General features: G+C 42.8%; 1 protein-coding gene across 24 annotated transcripts in view; it reads right to left on the reverse strand.

The window, feature by feature from the left end:
* The window catches only part of rims2b (regulating synaptic membrane exocytosis 2b), a 66,685-nt gene that overhangs the window by 4,019 nt on the left and 48,893 nt on the right, over positions 1-13,773 (reverse strand). For 12 of the 24 annotated variants that reach the window (XM_019350604.2, XM_019350603.2, XM_019350613.2 and 9 more), the window contains 9 exons: positions 13,173-13,282; positions 5,640-5,666; positions 5,430-5,452; positions 5,244-5,341; positions 3,630-3,776; positions 3,275-3,456; positions 2,709-2,844; positions 1,882-1,994; positions 1,565-1,666 (listed from right to left, as the gene is read on the reverse strand). In XM_019350604.2, coding sequence (XP_019206149.1) covers positions 1,565-1,666; positions 1,882-1,994; positions 2,709-2,844; positions 3,275-3,456; positions 3,630-3,776; positions 5,244-5,341; positions 5,430-5,452; positions 5,640-5,666; positions 13,173-13,282 — 938 coding nt within the window. The other 12 variants (XM_025902358.1, XM_019350607.2, XM_025902359.1 and 9 more) reach the window with 8 other exon arrangements.

Here is a 13,773-nt window from a genome sequence, read left to right on the forward strand (position 1 = left end):
ACACTACCGAGGTGTTTCACAGATCATAACCCATGACTACTAAACCTTTGTACTGCAATGGTTGTGTGCAGTAGTATTCAAGTGTGAAAATTCGTAGACTTAGCTTAAAGGTTGAGCCTGTGCCAGGAAAGCAGCTAATTTAAGGGAATTCTGCAAAGATGAGCAGCCAAATATGCATCCAGAATTATGCTAGAAGCGTAATGATGGCTAACAAAAGCATTTGGTTGAGTTGCAGCTTCCTAAGTTGCAACTTTCTGTCTGTGTGGATTATTAAAAATCCAAAATATTCCAATTTTTTTTTAAATCATTAAATGCTGTATGCTGTTCAATAATTCCAAATTGGAAAAAGTGTGGAATGATTGGAAAAGTTGGAAGAAACATTAAAAGAATTACCTTGACACAGAAACTTGCGACCAGTGGCCACAACTATATACATACTATGCAGTCATTACCTGCCAAGAGCAGCACAATGACTAAGAAATGAGCACAGGTGATTAGGGGATGCGATGGAGAAAATGACAAGGAATCATCCACAGGAGCATTATTACTGAAGAAATTTGTGGAAGAGCTAACCTGTACAATGTGCAGAAGAACACAAACATGATTTATCGTCAGACCCTGATTCTTCCCTCTGTCAGTGAACATGCTGTTACTGTGACATGTGTGTAAATGTGTGCATTGCTCTACTCTCTGCAGGTGGTGTGAGGCTGCAGGCACTTTTTTTGTTTGACACACATTTGCATTTTGATGGACATTTCAATATGACGTCTAGAGCTCCGATTCAGAGATAACCCTGCGCCCCCCCCCAAAAAAAAAAAATTACATGAAAGTAATGAGTGCTACTGAGAAAATTAAAGCATCGAAGAGGTTTTAATTTTCTGGTGATGCGTAAAACTGAAAAGCCCTAATACTTGTTAGCACAACAGAACTAGTTGTGCTAGCTTTCAGCTAAGCCCTTATATTATTAATGAGGAGCAGAAAGCAGCTCATCTTTGAGGAAGAATGAAGAACTCCAGCACTGCATGAGCCACAATACAAGACACCTCCAAAAAATGTATATATTTCTAAACTATTTCAGATTTTTTTAATCAGAAATGAGTCCATGATAAAAGTGTAGTCACACATCTCCGCATCACCACAGCTCAGGTTCATGGAGTTTCTTCTCTCAGATCTGTCACAATGCTCCAAGTATCTCAGATTAATATATAAATCTTATAGGTTATAACACTGACTTTAATAAACACCTTGTAAACAATGGTATTGTGAGCATTTACACAAGTAACACAGTTACTGTGGAGCTTGAGTATGTGAAAGGTCAGGTTCTGAGAGTAAATCATGTTTGGGATCTTTTGCTCTTTGTACAGCTCAGCTGGAAGACAGAATTCAGGTTGTAACAAAGCAGCTCTCATTTGGATGAATCCAGAGACTGAATGAGATAGAAGACACGAGGGAGGAGAGAGCTGAGAGCAGCATGGAGGAACTGATTAACTTCACGTTCTTACACTAGAATGTACTAGGTAGAGTGTATTTGTAGTCAAGTGTGCATTGTGTATAGCTGTGTCACCTGGAGTGTTCTTGTTGCCTTGTTTACCCACAAGCCCCCGAGCTCGGATAACCTCCACGTCCAGACGCTCCTTCCTGTACACCATCCCGATCTGGATGTCACCTAGCCAAAAGAAAGCCAATCAGAGGAGAGATTTTACTGAAACACAACCGCACGTTTTCATGGGCAGAAAGTGGTATTGTATTTTAATGTTTTTTTAATGATTTATTAATACACACACACACACACACGTCCAGATTACGTAAATCTGAATTAAAGAGTTTGTATGTTGGTAGGTTGAAATACATAAAAACAATGACATTTTTATTCATGCTAACCCATGGGGGGCGTGGCCAATGTCTGCCGTCCAGCCAGCTGGGCGGGGCCTAATCCTTCAAGGAAACCAGTGAACTGTTTGTCTGATGCAAGCTTTACTCCTGGAAATATGAGCCTGACCAGACAGAGAGGAAAAAAAGAAAAAGAAAATATCCAACATGTTAGATGGCAACCCCAGGGAAATGGGAAGTGGAAGTGTTTAAGTTCAATGTGAGAATAAATACACATTAAAAGGGATTGACAGATTGAGGGGTAGAAAAAAATAGGGAAAAGGGTGAAAGGGAAGGCTAAAAAAGGAGGGAGTGACAAAATGAGCAATTAAAAAAGGAGATTAAAAATTGCACCCAGGAAAAACTAAATTTAAAGTTCAGAGAGAAAAAAGTAGAAGTAGAACTGTAATTATGTAGAACTGCCTTCTTTCATCTAAACAATACTGAGTGAAAACAAGAAGCCTTCATTCCACTTTGTTCTAGCTCCTCTGTGTTTATATAGCACGGCTGCAGCACATCATATTTAGTCTTCCCTCTCCCTTAGTTTGTCTTTTGTCCTCCCTTCACTCCAAAAGGTCATAGCAGATGGCTGCCTCTCCCCAAACCTGGTTCTGCTGGAGGTTTCTTCCTGTTAAAAGGTGGTTTTTCTTCCCTGCTGTTACCAAGTGATTGTTCACAGGGGGTTGTGTAATTGTTGAGTTTTTCCCTCTGCTATCACAGATTATTGCTATCATAAAGTACCTTAGGAAAACCCTTGCTTTAAATGAGTGCTGTATGAGTAAAGTTTAACTAAACAGAGAATACAAGATAAAAAGAGTAGAAAGAGGAGTGATTCATACGCTCCAGGTTTGGGGTCCTCGGCATCTGGGTCTCGACTCGGCTGTCGGGTAAAACGAGCTTTAAACTCGATGGCCAAACCGGTTTCTACACTTCTCTGAACGGGAAGTCTCACCACCTTCTTCTTCTTCTCTTCCTCTGTAAGGATGGAAGAAGAAAGAGAAAAGAAGCAAAAGAAGTTGTTACAAGAGCATAAACAGTCAGAGACTAATCGGAGCCCTGGACAGGATGCTCTGTGACTCATATTGGTTCTGTTCTGTTCTGTTTTCACTGGTTCAACTGGTTCCGTAATATGTTTGCTCAGTTGCTTGTTAGTACCTAACTCATTTGGTTATAGTTTATTTTTTGGCTGATGTTCCTCTTTGGATTTTCATTCTGATAGTGAGTTTTTATAGAGACACTCTTGTAATGCTACTCAGGGTTAGATTCCCGGTTTGGCTAAAACACACTGTATGTCTGAAGATTCAATTTAAAGAAAACTTTGGTCTGTTTATGGCAGAGTCCATGAAATATAACAAAAACAGCAAGAATGGAGCTTATATTTTTTAATGGTTAAACTAGGACTGACCCTCTGGGTTGAGCTGGGAGGCACTCTGACTCTTCTTTCCAAGTCCAACCATCCCCATCATCCTTGCACCGAAGCTTGAGCGTCGCTTCTTGTCATCATCGTCATCATCGTTTCTCCCCAATGAGCAAATCTCACCACCGACACTTGAAGACTTGGTGAGAGGAGCGGCAGCTGCAGACACCCTGCAGGAGGAAGGACCACCACAACAATAAGTGATGGGAGGGAAAAGGGCCAAAACACAAGGGGCAGGGCATAAACACATCACAATAGCACAGAGAGGAAAAGGAAATGGGTAGTGTTGCAGCTGTTGCTATGACAACTGATTCCAACAGGAGGTCATCTGTTAATTTCTTACTTTGAAGGCTCAGGCTCCTCCTCCCCTTCCTCCACTGAGTTGCTCTTCTGCAGTGTATCCCCGCCTTCTGATGCCCCCACTATTTCCTCTGTTCCCTGCGAGCCCACCCCCAGCTCTGCTGATCGGCCCTCCAGACATTCAATCAGACTGTGGCAGCCAATATGAGAAGAGAAGAGTAGCATGCAGACAGAGTCATGCAGAATGGTAAATGGTAAATGGACTGGTTCTCATATAGTGCTTTTCTACTTTACCTGAGCACTCAAAGTGCTTTAAATAACAACCTTCCAATTAGTAGGTGACCTACCCTACCTTCTGAGCTACAGCCACCCCATGGTGAAGGTAACACATGCTAACAAAAACGGGACTAAGCATTATGTATTTTCACTGATTTGAAACCAGCAGCAGAGTTAAACATCCAGAATGATGTGTTGTGGGAGGATTTACAGGACACATGCTTATGAGTGTGAACTGTGATTGTACACAGGATGAGAGTGAGTGATTTTAATATAGTTTGCTCTGTATTATTCCTTTCTGACTCCAACAATCGTGTAGGTGATATTTGAAACACATGTCAACTTAATATTTCATTTCCATTTGTGACAATACTCAAAGTTTTGAGAAACTACATGTAATAAAAAAATACAATCTGCTAGACTCTATTTAGAAAACCAGCAATCTGACCTCACAGAAAACGTTTCTGGTCATTTTGTGTGAATTTTTGTGTTTTTAACAGGGATTCTAATCCAAACTGACCTGTTAACACCAAATTCACACATTAACACAAACTGAAAAATCAGCAGAGGCAGCAATAGAGAAAGAGGGTCACCTGCCCTGTGAGCTAAACTTTCTGTTCTTATAAATGGAGTCTGGTAGAAAGTAAAAATTTCAATTCCTGTCTGACAGCAGATAAAGAGGTGAACATTTTAAGTGTGTTCACTTAAATACACAGCAATTCTTTCAGACAAAATACAGTTTCTGTGTCTACTTGGGGGTATGCCCTAGACCCACATGCAGCAGGTAATACACGGTGCAGTTTGTTACCTGCACAGTGGAAGAAACAAGCTGGCATCTAGCAGTAAACAGTTTACTAAGTGAAACACCACAAAAATGGAATATGTTCTAAACACGTTTACCTAAAAACCACAAACATATTTTTTTTTAAAAAATACTTGTTTGTTGCCATTTTCTTTTCCTTTTTGCCCTCTGTTTCATAAAACTGAATTTTCATGTTGCTTTAGTTATCTTTCTGATCAGTAGACAAAGTCAACACCTTACCGTTAAAAATATATTATTACTTTTTAAGAAAAACCCCAACAACCCCACATTAGAAAAGAGCAATAAAATATTGGATGCCATCATCTGTGATTCATAATCTGATGAAAAGATTCAGAGAAATGTCTGCCCACAGAGAGCAGCTGCAGAGCAAACCTTCACACGTTAGTGAAATCCCTGCATGGACTCAGAAAGCTAAGACTTCCACCGAAAGGTCAGAGAAACAGGAGCCAGAAATACCATTGCATTCTCTGTGCTCTAACCAATCAGAAGCTGAGATTCTGTCTAGAAATCATGGACACTTTATTCTCCCTTGTCATCCAAGAATGGATTCCTGCTTACCCGATCTTGTGGACAGATTGAGTGTCAGAGGCGTTGGAGATAGCTGAGACATCACTGACATCGCTGTCTGATGACTTAAAGGAGAGATTGTCCTTCATCTATAGATGGAGGAGAAGAGGTGAGCAAGTTGTGGCACACACGTGTACACACATATATATAAATAAAAGTGGTGTAATGTTTGTTTACCTTTGAAGGGTCCTTCAGTACACCTGTAGAGACAGAAGAGCAGCATTAGTCATAGTCTAGGTTGGTAATGTGTGATAGCAGGAAATGACAATAGATTTCACTTTTCTCTGTTCGGACAGCTTCAGGCTGCTGATTTCTGACAGCACAGAAGTTAGTTTCAATTCACAGCAGGTCAGAAAAAAAGATAAAGCTGACAGAAAGTGTGTGTACCTTCTCTGTCGGTCGGTAACACCTCCCCTTATAAAAAGATGGACACAGAAGAATATCAATGAGAAACCACAAACTCCTCAAAGCACACAGAGAGTTGGATAGATTGACAGAAGACTAGATGGATGGAAAAACAGATGAATGGATGGACAGATGGCTGGTGGAGTGATTTATGAATACATGGATTAGTCTGGTTCTTATATAGGGCCTTTCTACACTGAGGACTCAAAAGTGCTTGTGCAAATGGGTGAATGAGTCTAAAAACCAAATCCAAAACCAATCTTTCAGTCTAACTAGATAACTAACTAGATAACATGAGCTAAACACTACATTTCTATATGTGGGTGTGGCTAAAGGTGGACATAATACCATTGGCTGTTTTCTTCTGTTGGTCCTCCCATGTGACCTCTGCATAGTGCGGACAAAGAGAGGTGATTGGTCAGGCTACACTAACACTCATACTCTAGTCAGATGACCCATCCAAACCAGACAAACCAGCACCAAACCCCAGTGATATAAACACACACCTGAACAGCAACACTTTGAGCAGGTTACAAATCTGAAATTTATCATCTGTTGTTGTCTTCTTTAAGTTTCATGTGGATGTTTCACCTCTCATCCAAGAGGCTTCTTCTGTTCTAAAAACCAAATGGTGGAGAGTCGCAGCTATTTAACCCTAGCAGGGGTTGTTGTCCCTTAAGAGAGTTGCTGACACACTATTAAGCATTTACCTCATCACATGAGCCAAGGTGTTAATAAAAAGGCATGGGTCATTAACACCAAGGGAGAAACCAAAATATGATGAAGCACAGGACTAATAGTGGGTCATTGACCCTCTTAACAGCCCCCAATATTCAACTCATTTCCATTTTATTTATATTATGCCAAATCAAAACAGTTACATCAACAGTTACCTGCTTTATATTGTAAAGTAAACCCTACATTAATACAAATAAAACAGAGTGTAAAACTAGGGTTTAAATACCAGGGACTCTCCATTTGATTTTTAGAACTAAAGAGGCAGCTTGCTTTTCAAGCTCCTTAGACTACAATGAATTGGATGACTGAGAACATACACAGACATCATCTGTTGTTTTTACTGAGCCTTTGGGGGCAGTTACCAAGAAAATCTGTTTCTGGCTGGAGATAAATGTTAAAACTTTGAATCATCATAAGATGCTAGTGATGGATCCTAGCCTGAGCTTAAAAGCCCCCTCTCTCTTTCTCCACACAAAACTATAAATTTTCATCACCGAAACGCTGTGGCTATACTCATCTTCTTACAAACCCTCATAGTTTACATGGTGAGGATCACCTGAACACTTCATTAGATCCACCAGTGACTGGACTTGCCTTTTCTGGTTCCTCCTGGTGTTGCCGAGCGCCTATCTGGCTCTGACATGCAGGGTAATATGTGATGACATTGGCATTATGTAAACAACATGAACACATGAATGAATAAGTAATGATTATGATAAAGAATGTCTGACACACATCTGACTACAAGAATCACACTGATTGTTCTGTTCTATTGAAGATGCATTGAATGTTAAACCTGATGTACACACCTGGAGTCTGTGGGGGTGGGACTGGTGATGGGGCAGGTGAAGGGGAAGGCGTTGGAGATGGAGGTGGAGGGGGTAGGGTGGGTTCAGGAGGTGGAGGCTGGACTGGAGCAGGTGCAGGGGGTCGAGCAGGGGAGGTGGGGCAGGGGGAGGTGGAGCTACCAGTGGAGGTGTTTGTGCAGTTGTAGGTACAGTTGTGGGTACAGCTGTGGATAAAGTTGTGGATACAGTTGTGGGTACAGCTGTGGATACAGGTGTGGGTACAGGAAGAGGTACCGGTGTGGGTGAGGGTAAAAATAGTGGTGGTGCAGCTGTAACTACAGGTGGGAGCACAGGTGCAGGAAGTGGCTGGGGTTGGGTGAGTGGGGGAGGCGGGGCTTGGACCCTTATAAGAGGAGGTTGTTGACTGACAGAGGCAAAGTGTTGTTTATGGACAGGGGCAGGGGTGTGATGATGTGGAGGGGTTTTAGTTGCTGTTGCTGGAGCTGCAGTCATGGTCAAAGCTGATGGAAAAAAAAAAAAAGCTGTGAGAAGAATGAACAATGACTGATGAATGACCACACAACCTTTTCCAGAAGCAAAATCACAGGAGTGACCTACTCAAACGGCATTCTGGGATATAACAAGAATATTGAGAAGAATTCAGGTAGCTTTAGTCGAGCTACTTGCAAGTCAAGCTGGCAGTTTCTGGTGAACTCATGACACACCTGTTCTAGGAAGGTGGGTTCTACTGGATGGATGCAGATCCTGATGGTAGCATACATATTCACTACCACTAGAAGGAATTCAGTCATGTTGAATTTCTCTATTATTATGCAGGCTGAAACCTGAGCCAATCCCGGCATAGAAACCTGGACCTGGTCAAGGGACTACATCTCTCAGTACTAACATGCTTTCGCCAGAGGAATTGTCCCCCAAGAACCTTTGTGGAATCCTGTTCTAGTACCTATATTTCCACTAAAGGAGCTTGGGTCAGAAGGAAGTTCGAGAGAGACAATTTTTATGCCCCCAACAATGATACTTTGAACACTCTGAAGGTTCAGGAACTTTTGGTTGGAGCGTGCACTGCTATACACCATTTATTGGAATCGTTTTGTAGCCACAATTTTAAAATAATTCAAAACAATGTGCTGTTTTTGACATGAGGTGGTCTACATTAACTGGGGTTGTTATCCTTTATTTTTGTTCATCTGACTGATTAATATTCTGTATTCACAGGACTTTAAGGTAAGGTGAAATTAGTCTTTATTTCATTGGAAAGTTCCTGACTGGAACAGTAATGTGAAGAGCTAGTCAAGTTTTTATTTACACATCTCAGCAGTCATCTTTTATCAGCAGTGCCACTGAATCACTAAATTACTACCACTATAAACACTACAGGGGGCTTGTTATTAAGGAGTTACAACTCTAAGTAGGTAAACTTTTAAGTTCATTACCTGTCTGCACAGAGTCTAAAAATCAAACAAATCCGTGTTAGTTAGCTATGACCCTCAGTGGTCCATATGCGGTTGCTTATTGACTCCTAACTATGTCATTTTCATTATATGTCCCAGAAACCAGTGAACACTCTGTAGCTGAAGCAAAAAATCTCAATGAATTTATTCAATTAACCATCTGACATAAATAGGAAACCACTGTTATATTCTATTCTATTCTTTTCTACAAGTATTTTACAAATATTATTTTATTAAAATGACAAAAATTCTTTGCTGCCAGCATTTCATGCTTGAACTTTTCTATGACATAGAATTCAAAACCTTTTGAATCAGTTAATTACATTTTTTAAGTAACAATCAATTCATTAGCTTACTGCTGTTGTTCTGTGTCAGTAAATGTGCAAAATTCAGTTTAGATTAGCTCATGGACGGATAGGGTGCAGGTATTTAACAAAACCAGAGAAGAGACTGAAAACAAACAGTTGCTATCAGCATTTTGCCAAACCCTGAATATTGACTCTGGTTTCTTTTTAATGGGTTTGGGATTTCCCAGCTTGTGTCTCTAGGCATTTAATATAACACATATAGGTAGAGTCATAATTTATGTGAGACAGTTTTTGTAGCTTTTGGCTATATTGTATGCAACCACAGTGCAGACTCTCAGCTTTAATTTAAGCAGTACTGTATTAACTATTTAGATTTTCTACAGCTATCTTTATATACAGTGCTCCATTTTCAGAGGCTCAAAAGTAAGTGAGGAAGCTGACAAGCCGTTTCATCGCCAGGTGAGACCTGTTCCCTAATTTATTTTATAACAAATAATGTAGACATAATATCTAAAGTTGATTTAAAGTGTTGGATTTACATTTTTCACTGTAAATATGAAAATATTTAAATATGAGACCCACAGGCCTTTATAATTGTATGAAATTAATTAAGTTAATGAAGATCTGGAGTTGATTCAAAGGATTGAATTTGTATTGTTTCACTAAAACTTTCAACATGAGGTTCAAATACATGCCAGTGTAAATGAAGGAGGACATTGTTAGGCTGAAATACCCAAATGAACCAGTCAGAGAAGGCAAAAACTTTCTTAAAAAGACTGAATCCACCGAGCAGCAACACCAAAACACTTGAAAGACCACAGAACACAGAAGAGCATGATGACAGAGTCTAGTCTAAGACCCGACTTGACACACAGATGTAGATAAACAGGCACTCTCAGACACAAACATGCATTCCCACCCTCATGCACACATATACAAATAATCAGCACTCGCCCAACATGGAGACACACAGAAATGAACACTGTACACACACTCACACTCCAAACATATACTCCCAGGTCCAGGCACCAGCACCCCTAGAGGGGCAATCCGCCCCCAGACCCAAGAGATGTTTCCCTTTACTCTGGGGTGGAGACAAGCAGACTGCCTCCGGTCCTGCAGCAGCAGGGATGCCCAACATCCCAGATGGCCAGCTCCTCCTCCCAGCCCCCGGTCACAGATGGCGATTGTGTGCTGTTCTAAAGTGCATTTAAAACATGGGAGTGGGATGGTACCAACGACCCTCTACCAGATAGCAACTGGTGTCAGCACGGACCCTTCCAAGAACCCTTAATGTCTACATATATTTAAAATTGAGTTATAATTGACACCCATTTATCTGTCGATCTCAAGCTCCCGTCTCCCATCACTCGTGAACAAGACCCTGAGATACTCAAACTCCTCCACTTGGTGTAGAAACTCGTCCTTGACTCGGAGTGGGCACTCCACCCTTTTCTGGCTGAGGATCACGGCCTCAGATTTGGAGGTGCTCATTCTCATTCCCACCGCTTCAAACTCGGCTGCGAACTGTTCCAGTGCAAGCTGGAGGCCATCACCTGATTAGGCCAACAGAACCACATCCTCTGCGAAAAGCAGAGATGAGATTCTGAGACCACCCAAGTGAAACCCTTCCACCACACTCCGATGGACATGGTCAAATGCCTTCTTCCATGACCAGGACAAAAACCACATTGTTCCTCCTGTATCTGAGGTTCGACTAACAGCAGCACCCTGCCATAAACTATCCCAGGGAGGCTGAGGAGTGTGATCCACCTATAGTTGGAACGCACCCTCCAGTCCCCCTTCTTAAAGATGGGAACCGCCACCCTGGTCTGACAATCCAGAGGCCCCTGATCTCCATGCAACGTTTCTCCACAATGCAACATTGTAGAGGCATGTCAACCAAGACAGCCCTACAACATCCAGAACTTTCAGGAACTCAGGGCGAACCTCAACCCCCCCCAGGGGCCGTGCAACCATGGAGTTGTTTAACTGCCTCAGTAACCTTACCCCGGAGATAGATGAGTCGTCCCCCTCGTCCCCAGACTCTGCTTCATCCACGGAAGATGTGCCAGTGGGATTAAGGAGGTCCTCGAAGTATTCCTTCTACCACCTGACAATCTTCTCAGTCAAAATCAGCAGGGTTTCACCCACACGATACAGAGTGCAGGTTTCCCCTCCTGAGCCTCTGGATAATTGCCAAAATCTCTTCGAGGCACTCCAAAATCTTTTTCCGTGGCCTCTCCGAACTTCTCCTACACCCGTGTTTTTGCTTCAGCCACTGCCCGACCCACTTTCTGCTCGGTCTGCCTATGAAGTCCCACAGGCTAACCAAGCCTGTTAGGCCTCATTCTTTAGCCTGGTGGTGTCAGGCTCTGGAGAGACTCGGAGGCAGACCGTTACTTGAGTTCACAATTTATTTCCACAATGCAGACACCAGGTGCGAATATATACAGGTGAGGAGGAGGGGGCACAGGAAGAGGGTCTCCGGAGAACACAGGCACAGAAGGGAAAGGGGCTATGTACACGATCCTTACAGCGGCTCAGGTTGGCTCGGACTCCGGCTAGCTCACCCAGTGGTGGTCCCAGGCTGGCGAGAATGAGTGTTACACAATAATCCAGCGAAGAAGCTTCCTCAGCCGCCGCCTTAAGTGAGCGTGGTGATGAGCTGATGAGTCGCAGGTGTTTGAGCCAGGGGCTGGAGTCGTCACGACTCCGCCCCGTAGAGCGCAGTGCACAGGAGGGGAGAGAGAGAGACGCAACATACTTGTAGCCATACAGGGATCGCCGAGGAGGCACAGGGTCATGACAGGTGGCTCCCTTCACCTCTGGTGTTCACCACTTGGTTCAGGGGTTATCACCATGACAGGCACCAACCACCTTGTGGCCGCAGTTCAGTACAGCGGCTTCAGCAATGGAGGTGCTAAACATGGTCCATTTGGACTCAATGTCCCCATTCTCCCTCGGAATGCTGTTGAAGCTCTGCTGGAGGTGTGCGTTGAAGATCCCGCAGACCAGGGCCACTTCCAGGTCTTCCCAGCACACCTTTAATATATGTTTAGGTGTGGCAAGTCTGTCCAGCATCCTCCCCCGCCGCCTGACCTAACTCACCACTAGGTGGTGATCAGTTGACAGCTCAGCCCCTCTCTTTACCCAAGTGTCCAGAACATATGGCTGCAGTTCTGCCTTCGATTACAAAATCGATCATCGACCTGCAACCGAGGATGTCCTGTTGCACCCTTATATTCGAACATGGCGTTTGTTATGGACAAACTGTGATTTGCACATAAGTCCAACAACAAAACACCACTCGGGTTCAGATCCAGGAGGCCATTCCTCCCAGTCACACCCCACCAGGTCTCACTGTCATCGCCCATATGAGCGTTTAAGTCTCCCCAGATTCCCCAATTGGAGCACCCTCTAGCACCCTGCCCAGGGACTCCAAGAAAGCTAGGTACTCTGAACTGTCGTTTGGTGCATAAGCGCAGATGACAGTCAGGACCTGTTCCCCGACCCAAAGGCGCACGGAACAAACCCTCTTGTCTACCGGGAGAAACCCCAACATATAGGCAGGAAGCCAAGGGGATGCTAAGATACCCAGACTGAGACAGAGTCTGGTTCCAGAACTCAAGCCTAATAATAATAATAATAATTATTATTATTATTAAAGCAGCTGTGGTTTTATGTGTGCTACAATAGTAGGGCAGCTGGAGAATTATGCACGTTGGAAAGTCAGTCAATAAAAGACGTGTTAAACTGCAATGATACTGTTGTTGGGTCCTTCATTGCCACAATGGCTAGATGTTGTTCTACTTAATTCTGATCTGCTGCTGAGTCTTTTTCACTTCACTTCACTTCACCTGCTGAAAACACAAAACACACACCTGAATTTTACCAGTCTGAGGTCATAACTCTCATCAATTACTGCAGCATTCACCTCTTGTCTCATTTGCAAAAGTGCTACAGTATTCATTATTTATTTTGTGTGAAAGAATTTACACTTCATTCGTATTCATACCCATTAGGACATTATCTCAGACCTCATCTTGAAATTTGTGAAAACCTCTATTTTTCTCTATTTTCTTTTATAAGTCTGCAGGTTTGCCTTTGTATAAAACACAGGTTTGTTATAGGTGGATGGTGGTGGGTCCATCTCTGGTTCAGAGATTCTTGGAGGTGTTGTTTGACTAATATCTCAAGTATACGCACTTCTGTCGAGAGCTCCTTTGGGGGGGACAGCAGGTAGCTGGCGTCCTCGGCGACCACAAATAGGCGTCCCCGTTGGGCTTGTCAAGGTGGAACCGCCTCCAGCGTTAGCCCTGATGAAAAAATAAATAAATTTTAAAAAAGAAGAAGAGAAAGAAAATAAACAATCAAACCGCCGTCCTGACAGGAGAGATTTAAGGTCACATGTCAGGGATGACAGTCAGTTTGAGGTTCCCTCCATAGTCACAGATAGAGTTTGATCAGCATTTAGTCTGGCACTGTATTCAGTCAGTTGATGAAAAGTCTGCAGTTACTCCAGATGTTTTTGCTTGAGAAGCAGTAACAGGCAAAAGTAGAGTGGACTCTTCTTGCACATGCAACCACACCCAACTGTGATGTTACAGTATCCTGAAGCATACCTGTACATCACACAACCAGGTAGGAATGTAAACCTTTGGACGTCAGTGATTCTTTGTATCTGTTGGAAAAAATTTACAACATGAACAGAAAGAATTCACACTTAAACCAAAGAGTGCAAGGCCCCCATCACTGCTGAAAACCTGTTTGTAGCTCTAACGTCTCTTAGACGTTACAAACAAATCTG

The sequence above is a fragment of the Oreochromis niloticus genome, linkage group LG22 (assembly GCF_001858045.2).
Source record: "Oreochromis niloticus isolate F11D_XX linkage group LG22, O_niloticus_UMD_NMBU, whole genome shotgun sequence".
Lineage (NCBI taxonomy): Eukaryota > Metazoa > Chordata > Actinopteri > Cichliformes > Cichlidae > Oreochromis > Oreochromis niloticus.